At 37.6% G+C, this 15,061-nt stretch overlaps 1 protein-coding gene across 2 annotated transcripts in view; it reads left to right on the forward strand.

Annotated features, from left to right (window-relative positions):
- pde1a (phosphodiesterase 1A, calmodulin-dependent) overlaps positions 1-15,061 on the forward strand; it is a 99,439-nt gene that overhangs the window by 1,347 nt on the left and 83,031 nt on the right. For both annotated transcript variants that reach the window (XM_053496149.1, XM_053496150.1), the window contains one exon: positions 2,669-2,695. In XM_053496149.1, the coding sequence (XP_053352124.1) occupies positions 2,669-2,695 (27 nt within the window). The remainder of the gene's footprint in view (positions 1-2,668; positions 2,696-15,061) is intronic.

Consider the following 15,061-nt stretch of genomic DNA (forward strand, 5'->3'; position numbering starts at 1 on the left):
ACCTGGTACGATACACAGAGAAATGAAACAATATTCCTCCAGGACCTCCAGTGCTCCATACAACAACTCAAAACTATGCATGAGGCTACAAAGAACTAAATAAGACAATGCAAACATACACAAAGTGCATGTGCAATGTTTACTACAAATGGGACAACTAAAGGCAAGTTAAAGGACAGAAGCCATACTAGTGTTTAAGCCTAAAGTATATTTAAAGATAAAACTTGGCTTCTTAGGGCATAGTTAGTTAGTAGGTTTTTAATCTCAAAGCAAATAAGTTATAAATCTTATATAAAAAATGAACATACACTCTACATTCCTAATAGAAACACCAACATCGTGCATCAAAAACCAGCAAACATCAAACAGGCTTCTCATCAAAGCAAACACCAAAACAAATACATATTCTCTTTTAAACTATAACTTACATCAGTCGATCAAACATCAACAACCTTAAATAAATAACATCAAATCGAATTACTGATCTTAAAAAAACACAAATATCAGCAGTATCCATTAAACACCAACAGCCTCTATTAAACACCATGCAACACTAACAAGGACAACCTTGGACTGATAACTGAATACACATAAAGAAAAAACTACAAGAAAAAAAACATATTATCAAATATTAACCTACATCAATATTATCCATCAAACACCAACTATCCACCATAAAATCCCCAGTGTTGATTAAACACGTTCAGAGTTTGAGTCCAACTGGACTTATACTGTATAAACACTGCTGGGTGTTGAATTAACACTCTAAGTGTTATTTCAGGGCTTTAAAACAATATATCAAACACTACAACAAACACTAACTTACATCAATATTATTTAACAAATACAAGCAAACACAAATATCATCATTCTCTTTCAAACACCAAGAACTTCATTAAACACAACCAACCAATAACCATAAACAGCCTTCTCTATCAAACACTAATTTACATCAACTTTCTCTATCAGACACAAACATAATGCACGCCATTAAACACAAATGTCATCATTCTCTATTAAACACTACCAAACTTATCAAACACTATCCTTCAAACAACCCTAACTGAGCACCATCAAGCGTTAACACAAACAGTTTTTGCTATCAAACACCTGCTCACATCAATATTCTCCAACAAACACAAACATTTTCCATCAATTGCAAATACCAAAACTCGCCACAAAATTTATATATTTTAAAAATGTATCAAAAGTTCATTAAATACTGAGAACACAAACGTTTCTATTAAACACCAAATCAAATCAATAATTTCCAGCAAACATCAAACAAACACCCCAACATACTTCCAAACCACCAGCAAACACCAAACATTTCTGGCAAACAACAACAGAAAACAAACTTTTGTATAAAATGGTAATATACACCTATATTCTCCAATAAACACCAGCCAACATTCTCCATTACAGCTAACAAACACCACCAGCAGTCTTTATTAAACTCCTGACATAAACGTATTGAATCAGTGATGCTAAAATTCCACATTTCTACATTCTCAATTTAAAACCAATGCTGGCCTTTTTTTTTTTTTAAATCAAACACTAACTATTAGTAATTTTTTCCATCGAATACTAACACTGTCTATAAAACACATTTTTTTATCCCAAGAACATTACATTTAAAGCCATGAAGGCAGCATAAACACTCACATTTTATACACCTAATAACAACTAGGGTCAGTCACTATACTGTAAGCAAATCCAATCCACCAAAACCAGAGAACCCAGAAGAAACTTATACTAGTTTTAGGAAGAACCTTCTAAAAACATCTGTAAAACCCCCAAAACTTACAGTTTAAACCAAAGATTCCTAATCAGTTTCTGAAGTTCACTCTTTATCCAATTGAAATAATTAATTGTCCAATAATTAAATTTAATATGTCGGCACAGTGACTTAGTGCTTAGCACTATCGCCTTCAACCTCCAGGGTCTGGGTTCGATTCCCTCCTTGGGTCTACAGTATATGCATGGAGTTTGCGTGTTCTCTTCGTGCTTGGTGGGTTTCCTCTGGGTAATTCGGTTTCCTCCCACAGTCTAAAGACATTCAAATTATGAGTGTGTATGTGTGTGTGTGCTGTAATGGATTGGCCCCCCATTCAGGGTGTACCCAGCTGTGTTGCCTAAGTCTCCTGGGATAGGCTCCAGGCCCCCTGCGCCCCGTACACAGGATAAATCCGTATAGATGATGTGTGAGTGAGTGAATAAATATTAATTAATATTCTTTGATATAATTTGATATATCAAAGTGATATTAACTTTATACAGTAATTTTACAGATCATTGGAAAAGTCATATTGATTTAAGCTGAGCAGCTTGGTGCATGGCATGTAGTATGAACCTGTGAACTTCTGAGAGATTCACACATGATGAAGCATCCTACACACGTTTTATTGGCTCAGAGCTCTGGCCCTCTGTACAGAGAAAGGACTGAGGATAAATGTACACTCACACACACCTACTGTACGCTCTCACAAAACCTAACATGATAGCCACCTAACGTGATGCTTATCGAACACACTCTTAGCAGAGAACTGTGACACCGGTAAACAAATGCAATAAAACTGGTAGCTTTTTTTCCCCCTATGAAATAACTTCTTTATTCCTGATTACACTTGAGTCTAATATGATATATATTTTATTTCTTGTTTTGCAGGCAGAAGTACAAAACGACCTCCCAGAGGTAAGAACGATGTCACACTCTTCCTGTGGGATTTGTGCTACAGTAACTCGTTTGGCGAATCAACAAGAAAATGCCTCGGTAGATAGTTCATGTGTGTCAACAGCTCGCCATATGGAAAGAAATAACACTAAGGATGAGTGTTTATTTTATTTATTTATTTTTTCACAGGACTGCTATAGGCATGAGGTTTGATAATCCTTTAGTGGTATCACAAGACTGTTTTAAAATGTATATACAGTTCATATTTACATGTGTCTGCTCTTATTGTAAAGCCGTTTAAAAAGAAATCAGCTGTCAATCAAATAAAAAATAGATAAAATAATAAATCTAGATTGATCAAAGTTATAGATTGATTAATAACAATTGATCACATTTTTTAAATACCTAGATTTACTTGTATTATAAATGTGCATGACAAACTGGTTAAAGAAAACAGATTATAATATCTTTCTTCACTTTTCACACGCCCAGAGTGAATGAATGCAGTTGCCATTTGTTATCTATTAGGTGTGCTGTTACACTTACATTTATTGTATTCTTGTAAAAAATTATTCCTAGTGAAGGTATCTCAAGCACACGACTTTAGTTTTATCCAAATTGTCATCTAGAATCTTTTTATAATGAAATTTGCCGTTCTACACAGTTGATGATGTTTCCTCAGTCATCTTATTATCCGCGTTAAGCGTGCCGTTATCACACACAAACCGCGCTGTGATTATGGGAAGCCATTAGGGTCAAACTTGGTCATATGATTAATTCGCGTAAAAAAAAAAAAAAATTGTAACACGTTAGAATTTCTAGATTAATCCAGTGCGTTAGTGTGTTAATATTAAAAGCCCTAATTAACAGACATGTCACTTGTGAGTTTTTGGAGTATTCTACATGTCTGATTATCCACTATCACATGCTAACCTGGATAAAAACCATTACAGAATGTGGAGCGGTCCGATGTGGGTATTTTATAACAATAGTACATGAAAACAGCACTTTCATTCCATCATCCCTCTGTTCTCCTTTAGACATAAAGGCAAATCCACACTGAACAACTTGCTTATCATCTTTTCATCTTCAGGGGCAACCAAGATTTTTTTTGTAATGAGTTGTTGAGTTAATCTTTTGTAGACACGTCGGTCTGGTGACCCTTTGTTTACACACTTTGGTTATGACCCACAACTAATAATATTATGATCATCAATCACGTCTTTTTTCATTTTGGAAATCACTAACTTACAGCACTGTTTTTCTGTTTTTTTTTTTTGTCAATGTTTTTAGAAATCTAGAATAGATTTTTTATTACTATGGCATTGTAGTGGTTAGCATTAAGGTCCAGGTTCAGTTCCCGCCTTGGGGTCTGGACACATTACCATTGCGTTTGCATGTTCCCCCGTGCTTGGTGGGTTTCCTCCAGGCACTCTGGCTTCCTCCCACAGTCCAAATACTTGCAGATTAGTATAATTGCTGTTTTTAAATTTGTCCATGTGAGTGTCAAATCTTTAGTGAGACAAGAAGCTCTTATTCAGTCATGTTTATGTTTATCCTCATGAACATTATATACTATGCTATGCTAGCAATAATACATTGCCTGCTGTGACAATAGATCAACACAGTTTGTTACAGGAATAATTTAAATACAGCACCATTCAAAAGATTATCACATATGTTACTTAACAAACAACAAATATTTAAATGGAATAGGAATGGAATTTTGATTAGACATTAGAACTGCAACATCACTAATATTGCGTTCCTTAATTGTAGCAGATTTTTTAGTAGTGTTTGATCTGCAGTGATCCATGTAAAATATACACTAAAATATAAATATATATCGAAAGATATGCAAAGCCTGGCACTCTTTACATATATACATAAAGCCTGTTCACAAGTAATCATAATTAGAAGAAGGCATAAAGAATAGTTTTAAAAATGAAATAAAGTGAAATCCAGTGCAGCCTTTACGTGTAATTGTATTTTATATATTGTTTTTAAAGTGTATTAAAGTGTTGTTCTTGTTGTTAAAATGCGAGTTATAAATTATTATTTTTTTCAGCAGTATGGCATCATATTAACTAAAATGTAGTAAGGTTAGGTAGTTGTTTAGCTATATACATACAAGTCAGAGTTGCCAGATCACACTCATCAAATCCCACTAAGCAGTGCAGAAACTCCACATATTTAAATCAAAACAACGCCCCAAATAATGTTAGTACTCAAATTCCCACTGGAGCCTAATTACACATATATGCGCCAACATTGTTTCTCTAAAATTATTCCAAAATATAATATACATAAAAATAGAAATATAATTACTACCAGTCAAAAGTTTGGACACATCTAACTCTGTGGTCTTTCCTGATTTGTATTTGTTTTTAACATTTTTAAACTGAGCTAAAAACATTCCAAATATACAGTAATCTCTTTTGAACAGTTGGTGTTGAGATGTCTCTGCTGCTTATGCTATGTAAAGCCTTCATAACCACTTCTGAGGCACTGTTTGTTAACCTGGGAAAGGCCGGCAACTCTAAGTGAAAACTTTGAATTACCTAATGTAATGCTACATGTGTTATTACATAGTTTAGAAATCTCCAGTGTTTTTCTAGTATAAAGTTGTGTCTAAAATTTTGACTGTTACTGTACAAAAGCTTAATGAAAAGTCAGTATTCTTCCATGTAGAAAATTTATGAAAGGCTAAGAAAACTAAGTAATTTCATGAGGTAAAATATGGACAAAAAAATTTAAAAGGGTCTGCTGCAGAAAATTGTTCATGATGGTTCAATTTATTGCTACAGTGTTTTTTTCTTTAGTGATTGAGGTACGCTCTTTGCATAGGCAAAAAAAGTATATATATATATATATATATATATATATATATATATATATAATTTTTTTCCCCCCTGATATTCTCCCTAATTTAGTCGTGTTCAATTCCTCCCCGCCACCAGGGGGCTCCCACATTAAGCTTCCACTCAGTCGGGAGGGCCGAAGACTATCACGTGTTTCCTCCGAACCACGTGACGTCACTAACCGCATCTTTTTAAATTGCTTGCTCACGCACCATTGGGGGTGGCGTAACACACTCGGAGGACAACGCTATCCACTCCTTCCGCTCGCGTGAGCTCACAGACGCCCCTGATTGGCTGTAGAGCCGTGATTAATGTCGGAGCACGAAGTACCGCTCATCCCTCCCCTCTTGGCCAATCAGCCCTCTCTAGACCTCCGACGGCGAGAGGTTACAGCAACACCCAGGAATCGAACTCGCGATCTCCGGAAGATAGGGCGACGGTTTATTAGTAGCTCTATTGTTGATGTATATGGAAAATGTGCTCTTGATAAGTTGTGAAGATGTCGCTGAAATCTAAAGAGATCCTAACCCTGATGAATTGAGTAAGCAATATGGCTTTGGTTGTGTGTCTGTGTGTGTGTTTGTGTGTGTTCTAATGTTATAGTGCCTCTCACACAGGTGGAGCAGTACGAGAGCTATTGTTACAATGGCATTGACCTAACACACACACACACACACATTCACACCCAAACACAAAGTCATTATATTAGAACATTTACTATTAAATTAATACATACAATATTTTTATAGCATCATGTACTTTTAAATTTTAACAAAACTTCATGAAGAAGTATTGCCATTGGGTGGCCATCTTGGATACTTTTTTGGGTACTATTAATCTGGCCCCAGGGCATACCTACAACTGTCTCACTACCATAACGGCCCTCCCACTTTCACCACAGCACCTCCCACTACTCTTTTCACCATCACCACCACAACCATTCTTATTGCGGCTACCATCACCACCATGGCCACCTCATCCCCATCATCTCCACCACGACTATCCCCATCACTCCCACCTACCTTAAACCCCACAAATGTGATATCACATATCACACTATCACATCATGCCTGCTCCAAGGTAACAGTACAAATGATAAAACATAGGATCTGTTTGTTCCCCATTGTTTGTAGGAAGTATAACACGCAGGTTGTTGCAGTTGATGCTATTGTAACACGCAGGTTAGTGTGATTGTGAAGCTGGTGTGTAATGACGCCTCCCCCGTGAGCTGATAAGTGGTTGTTGAGCAGAGGCTGGAGTTGAATTCGCTCATGATTTGCCTCTATGCTTCAGAGTGGGAACAGTGTGTCCAGCTGCGCTGGGTGAAAACCCGCATAATACATCTCAATATTAAAAAAGCAAAATACTGTATGAAGGGAAATATTTAGGAAAAGGGTACAGAGAGAAAAGAGCACTACCTGGAATTGGGTCAGGTTTTTATATAATAGAAAGTAACTACTGGTGAAGTTTCCCATAAGACCAAGTAGATATACTAAGTGGTCAGTTGATTATGTACACAGATTTGGTATCGAGTTCACTGGCACCTAGACGTGAAAATACATTCAAATTATTGGACATCAGAAGTTTTTATCAGAAGTTTACAATCTAATGAGTACATTTTAGCCATGAACAAAATGTGAAAATAATTTGTCATCCATTTATAATATTTAATTTTATTCACATCGTATCTCTTTACAAACCTCATATGTTTGTTTGACATATAATAGTCATCTTGGCTTAACCAGCAATTAAAATAATTACTATTTTTTTATAAATCGAAAGTAACAACACACAACAGGAAGTAAATGGATACATTGTAGTCATAGTTTTTTAGATATTGCTCAAACACAAGAGATGATTGAGTAGCTGGAAGAAGGAGAAATGCATGATGAATTGGTGGATGGATAAATTAATAGATGGATGGATGGGCAGATGCAGAAATACATAGGTTCATTGACCGATGATGGATGGATGGATGGATGGATGAATAGATATGTTCATTGATCTTTTTAGACTAATGGATAGATAGATGGATACATTGATAGATTGGTTCATGGATGGATGCATGGGTGAATTAATGGATGGTTGGATAGGTACAGGAATATATGGGTTCATTGATTGATAATTGATGATTGATAAATGGATGAATAGATGGATGGATGAATGGCTGCTGTAGGTGTATGGGAGAATTTATTGATTGACGTGTGTCCTGATGGATGAATAGATGCATTAATTAATTGATTAATTAAATGATGTAAGGGTGAATGGAGGGATAGACAATAAATAGAGTACATTGTCTGGTTGATTGATTGATTGATTGATTGATTGATTGATTGATTGATTGATTGATTGATTGATTGGACGGATGGCTGAATTATAAATGGAAGGGTGGATGAAGTGATGGACAATGGATAGGGTACATTGTCTGAATGATTGATTGATAGATAGATAGATTGATTGATTAATTGATTGATTAATGGTTGGACTGATGGCTGAATGGATGGATAGAAGGATGGCTGAATGGCTGATAGATAGATTTCCAAAAAGACATGAAGGTTGTAATCTCCAGTTGGTTTATCGTAATTGAAACTCACAATTGACGAAGGTAACCTTTCCTTGCTACAGTGTGATTGAAATTTAACCTATAGATAAAATCAATTCAACTTCATTGTCATTTTAAAAGTACAGTACAGTATAACAAAAGGGTTTCTCGCTGTTCTGTCTGCTGCAGCTCAGTTTAAAACATCACTACAAAGTAAGAGACATTACACTGCAGACACAATCATAAGGTATTGCAAGGCGATGCCAAAAAGTCCAGTGCAATATATACTGCAGTAATAGAAGTAAGGCCAATATACATGTGCTTCAATTTGCCATAGAATAGATCCAGGGAATGGATCGATGGTGACTATTAGTTTCCCACCTCTAGGATTTATGCCAAAATAAGGCTCCTGTACTTTTATTTTACCCCTCTAATATAATTACAGTCCTTTAGACAGATTTATTATGTACAGATCAGAAGTTATTCAGGACGTACTGTACGGTACATTGGGATCTATAGGTATTCTTGGTGGTCCATTTTGGTTTATCACTATGGCAGAATTTGTACTGTATTGTAAATTGCAGTCCTCGGGTTTGAATGAAATGCATAGACAGTGGAACATCATGATATACTTTGTGATGATTGCATACCAATGCACCATGTAATTCTGACTAAGTAATATAACGACCTCAAAGACCAGCCTTGTAAAATAGTAGAGCTTCACTTGAACAGGAAGTAAAAGCTATATAACAGTCAATATTCATCATTCACTCATCCAGCCCAATTGTCCAGTTTCTCACCCAGGGCCTTAGCTCTATGCACTCCAAAGTCGCTGTGCTAATGAGACACACACTTGTCTCTCATAATAAATGAAGGAGGCACCAAAATAAAACGCTTGACAGCTCTCTGACCATTACAACCCTATGAGTCGAAGGTTGCAAATCTGTCAAAACATTTTAATATATAACACCATCAGGGTCAACATCCATGACAGTTGTGTCAAAAAAGAAAAAAAATGCCTCCTTTTTGTGTCGGTAATGCTTGGTTCTTAGTGTTAGTGCATCCACTAGAGGCCCCCATAAGCTGTACACTTTACTGTACAAAGCCTTGACCTCTCTACCCCAGTCAGTAGGGTGAGGAGATTTATAGACGAAGCTCCGTTTCTGTAATGAAAAAGACAACATGAACACAAATTACAAAGTCGGACACTTGTTTTGTTAAACTTGTCATCCACGGAATTCTCTATGGAAATCTCCACTGGGTTCTTAGTTGGAAGATGTTAAGGACTCAAATTAATATTGTGGCAAACAGTGAATGCAAGGTGGACGTTAATGTGAGCACAGTTTGTGTATGTCAGCTATAAAAAAAGGCAATTCAGGATTGATAATTCAGTGAACTTTAAAGTAGTAACCCCTAGAGTTGTAGAATTGTTCATCTAATTTGATTCTAAAATGCAATTCTACTCTAATTTTAACGGTTATTTAGTTATAAAGTTAACACATAAGGACCTCCCTAGGACTAGCCTGTATATCTTCAAGTGTCAAAACTTGTGTCTTTTTTATGGAGGAAGCCAAACAACCGCTGCTCAACTGAGTGGGATTTACAGTTTAAAGCCGTTAGTGTCAATAGAAATAAAAGTTATTACAGACACAGCTATCCTAGGAATTAGTACATTAAATTTATGCCATTTAGTGGGCACCCTTATCCAGTTTACAGCATTTAAAAGATGCTCTTATTCAGAAAAGTTTACATTTATCACAATACAGTATATCTAAGCAGTTGAGGGTAAAGAACCTTGCTTAAGGGCCCAACAGTGGCAACTTGGTGGCACTACATTTACATTTAGGCATACGCTCTTATCCAGAGTGACTTACATTTTTTTTTTAAATCTCACTATACATCTGAGCAGTTGAGGGTTAAGGGCCTTGCTCAAGGTCCCAACAGTGGCAACTTGGTGGTTGTGGGGTTTGAACCTGGGATCTTCAGAACCGTAGTCCAATAAAACCCTACCCCTGGCCCTCACTTGGTGGTTGTGGGGTTTGGCACTAGTGTTTGAACCCTGCCCATCTTATCTCTCCCCAACAATGGCAACTTGGTGGTGCTAGGGTTTGAACCTTGCCCATCTCATCTCACCCTAACAGTGAGAAATTTAGTGGTGCTAGGTTTTGAACCCTGCCCATCTTATCTCTCCCCAACAATGGCAACTTGGAGGTGCTAGGGTTTGAACCCGTCTAATCACATCTCACCCCAACAATGGCAATTTGGTGGTGCTGGTGTTTAAACCCTGTCTATCTCATTCCACCCCAACAATAGCAACTTGGTGGTCTGGGGTTTGATCCTCTGCGTTTAGATCAGTAATCCAACAACCTTATCCATGGGACTACCACTGCCCTTTTTATCTCCTTAAACACCTAAGAAGCTAAAGGTTAAGGGCCTTGTTTAAGGGGATACTGGGATTGGAACTTGTCACTTTCTGATCAGAAGTCCAACATCTTAACCAGTGTGCTCCCCCTGCCCCTACAGTGTGCGAGACTAAAATTTGTACTGTAGTCATCAAGCATTGATGCCTCGGCTACCCTTCTGTTGTTTATGCTGTACTGACAAAACATTGCATCACCAAAATTTTGACTACTGTTCTATATAGCAAAAAACTTACAAGAGTGCCTTATTTCACTTTACTGTACTGGAGGAGAATCTCCCAGCAGAGTTAAACGTCTTCCGATCAGATTTTAAAGTAATAACACCCTAGATCTAAACATTACTACGTAATTAACATCTGGAATCAGGAAAACTGCGAGGTCAAAAGGCAATTTAAAATGCCCTTCTCGTGGCATACACACAGAAAATGAAAGGATTATCACAAGAGTGATGGTCGAATTCCTCTTCGAGATCATTATACTGTCCTGTATAGTAGGGGATTTGTCTATTATAAGACCCTGATTTTGAGTCATGAGTGACATGACAAATACATACAATAATTACAAAGGTCGCGAAAAGGTGAGCAAACTGAAATGACATTTTACTCTCCACTGCACCTTGGTTACTAACCCAAAATGTGTCACTTTCATCCATCAGCCTTTAACTGTCTTCATGACCTTCTGTAAATAACTTTTAGCGACATGCCATAACAGTCTGAGATATTCATTTTCCAGAATGCGAGTAGTCGCCATTCAGCATACAGTGAACCCAAGGTCAGCTCAAAGAACAGTGGTTAGATAATGAAGCGGAGCTTTAAGTCATGCTCTTTACAGCATAGAATACTCGGGATACAGGGTTCATGTACGGGATCTGAATAGAGTGTATTTTGTACAGTCGTAAGTGTGACTGTATGATAGAAACAGTCTAAATAGAAGAAGATAGAAGCAGAGCAAAAGCAGCAAGAAATTTGTTAGATGCATAAATAAAAATCTTCATGCAATAAACACTGGATTGCATTAATAGTAATACTGGTACCATGCTCATTTATTCATATTCTTAGTGGACAGTATCACACTAATAAAAAGTTCATATCAAGGCACAAATAAGAGGAGCATAGAAAGGCTGGAGCCAGGTGATGCCCTGGAGGAGAGGTTTGCCCCAGCTGGAGGCTACATGTGTGTAGAAGTGTATTTAATGCTCTTTCTCATGAGTGTAGTATTCTCAGAAGGTTTTTTTTTTTCTTCTTTGGCCTACATCCCATTGCACCTCCCTCCGTCGAGAATTCAGATGATAACCAAGGATTTGTTGTCTCTTGGCAACTGTGTGTGCGCCTTCCTCGATGGATTTCTGTTTGTTTCAGGCAGTCCAATAATTGGCACATGTTAATAGGAAATCCAAGCCAAAATTACTAATGCACCAATGAATTGCTAATGGAAGGTAGCAGTTAGCAAGTCACAACTGCAACAGCTAGTCATGATGGATTTAGAATCGCAAGGAGAGAGAGAGAGATACAAAACTGAGTTTGAAAATTATTATTATTATTATTATTATTATTATTATGTCCCATTATGATGGAATATTAATATGTCACATATTTTCTTATTTATTTCTCTGTATAATTCCCTGCTACACTAATACACTTATCCCAGCGTTTCAACAGTGCTCGGATACCATCAAAGTATAAAGTTTTCAAAAACCAAACCAAAAACACGATCGGACTGCCTGCTCCACATCTGAAACGCTGGCCTCCCAGGAACTCCTTTAATGGCTTAAATATGTGGAAATCGGATGGGATTAGATCAAGACTGTACGGTGGATGTGGCTATAACTCCTAGCCGAGTTCCTGTAATGTGCAAGTGGTATCAGGGAATGGTTGTGTGTACAGTTCACACAGACAGATACGTCTCTTCTGCAAGTTGGTGACAAGTTAACTGTCCATTTTTAAAGATCAGGCGTTCCACTCGCTGAATGTTCGCGGGAACGACTGCATCAGGATCCGAGCCACTGTCTTATGTGCTGAAATTTTTCTGTAAATGTCAATCAATTTTAATCCTTCATTCATGAGAAGTTTCAACACCAGTCCCAGTTTGACTTGAACGCCCCTTGTAAATTTATTGTAATGTCACAGTTGAGTTTCAGTTTCACAGTCTCAGTTTTACATTACAGAGCTACAATACTATTAATAATAATACTTTTTACTTTATTACTATTATAACTGTACTGCAAGTGCATGATGAATATAGTGACATGGAGGATAAATAAACAGTAATATAAATATCCATAGTACGAGATGTCATGTTCGGGAGGGAGACTGATGTTTTAAAGACCAAAGATGTCAAATGGACTCGTATTGCTTTGAAGCAACAGGATTTTTTTTTGTCCGCCCACATTCATGACTGACTCTACAGGCAGCGAAACACTAGGCAACATTAACTTCCCGTTAGAGTGTGTAAAACCGAACGGCATCCTTTGTTGCTTTGTCTGCTGTCACCATTTATTTTCTGTTTACTGGCTAAATAGATCCGTCTGCTTCTGCCTTTGATTAGATCAGAGCCTTGGAGCGCTGCGAGCAAATGGAAGTGTCACTATGCGCTGACCGTTCACTCTCTGAGTGTTCCAGGCTGTTTTAACAACCGAACATTTTATTTCTTTCACCCATGTTGCTCAATGGTGTTCAAAGCATAGCCACACTAACCCTACTGTATAATTATTATTCTTATTGTTATTGTTTAAAAAGGAGGCAATTTCAGAAAATAACTGTCGATGATGCGTGCATCATCAAAACCCGAACTTGATCAGTACAATCGAGTTTAAAGCTTGTGCGAAAGTACACGGCGAGCGAAAACAGAGCTGTCTATTTTTGTGCTGCATATCAACGCTATCCACTTCACAGCGACTGTCTCCTTCGTGACGGTTGCTATAGCAGCATGGATCGCCAGATGACTCTATGAGAAGGCTTAGGGTTGTGTGTGTATCAAACTTCCTGGTGGAATACCAATGCTGATCTGGGATCAGTTCTTGTCCGAACTACTGGAATCAGCTGAATTCCATGATGGTCAGTTGCTGACTAGTAATCATAACGTACCCATGGAGTCAGTCGCACGTGATCACGCATCATGAAATCTTATTATATGGTTGAAAAAGAGGACTGCTTTTTCGTTTCTTAGGGAAACTAATTGAGTAAAACAAGATGCTACAGAGCAAGGGATACATTATTTTTGGTTCTGACATCGATTTTTGGATTCCCATGTTCCGAAAGTGAAGTGGAACATGATCTCATTTTATATTGCTGTAGACTGGTCACTGGCTCAACGGATAACATTCCTGCCTATGGATCAGAATTTCTAGGTTCGACTCCTGGCTGGCTCGACCACTGGGTGGTGCTGCATTAAATGGGTACAAATGTTGAGCATTGATATAGAACTGCTTTACTGTAGCTATCCTGAAACAGCTCTCCACTGTTTTTCTCCACTATATTTTGGAGCATTAAGTCACGAGCCATAATTTGCCTCCAGTCCTCATTTAGGAACGCTATGGGTGTGATCTCTTTTTTTAGGGACATCTCATACCTATGCCTATATCCATCCATCCATAGGTTCCAAACAGTTCTTCACTGGAAAACAGCTCTCCACTGTTTTTCTCCACTATATTTTGGAGAAATATACACTTATCCATCCATCCATCCATCCATCCATTCATCCATCCAATCATCCATCCAATCATCTAGGAACCTCCGTAGACTATCTAGGGATCATGGAGGCCAAGGGTTATACCCATTGTATTTATTCCCATATTACAACCATGGTACTCACATGCATTCACACACTACAGGCAATTTGCAAACGCTAATTAGCCTAGAAAAATGAATGCAATGAAAACGAATGTTGGTTATGAGCTTAGTCTTTCTCTACAAATCCTCCATCTAAGGTGACACACTTATCCAAACGATGGATGAGCTGGTGGAGACCGTCTTTAACGGAGGCTTTTTTTTTTTTTGTCTCTTGAGAAAAAGTTCCACCTCGATTACTGTATCACCTCGTCATCATCGAACGCCTGCCACAAAGTGGTTTCTTCCAGTGATGGAGGAGGAAGAAGTCACTGCTGCGAGATGGGGGGAGTAGGAGGGGGGATGAGGCAGAATTTCGTACTCCAAGTCGCCCAAAAGTTTTACTGTGTTGTGAGATGAATGGGCTGGCGCGTTGTCATAAAAAAGGTTCACTTTGATTTTTTTGGTTTGGACCCTCTAGCAGCATTGTGAGGAACTATACCACGGGTTCTTTAAACAACAAGGAGTGTTCAAGTACAGTATGTGTCCATTTCCGGAGACATAATTTGGTCAAATACTTCCCTTTTTTTTCATACGTCTATTCGAATTTTATGACCGCTCCTCATATTTCACAAAACACTTAACGTACACTGTAGCTTATAGTATATATTCCGCCATCACTATAGCTTTTCAGTTTCTGTATCCTTTTTAGCCTGGTGTTACTTTATACTTTAGAAATAAATGTAAAGGAGAAAAAAAAAGAGAGAAAAAAAGCCTTAACAATAACAAAAAAAAAGTAA

The sequence above is a fragment of the Clarias gariepinus genome, chromosome 5, assembly GCF_024256425.1.
Source record: "Clarias gariepinus isolate MV-2021 ecotype Netherlands chromosome 5, CGAR_prim_01v2, whole genome shotgun sequence".
NCBI lineage: Eukaryota > Metazoa > Chordata > Actinopteri > Siluriformes > Clariidae > Clarias > Clarias gariepinus.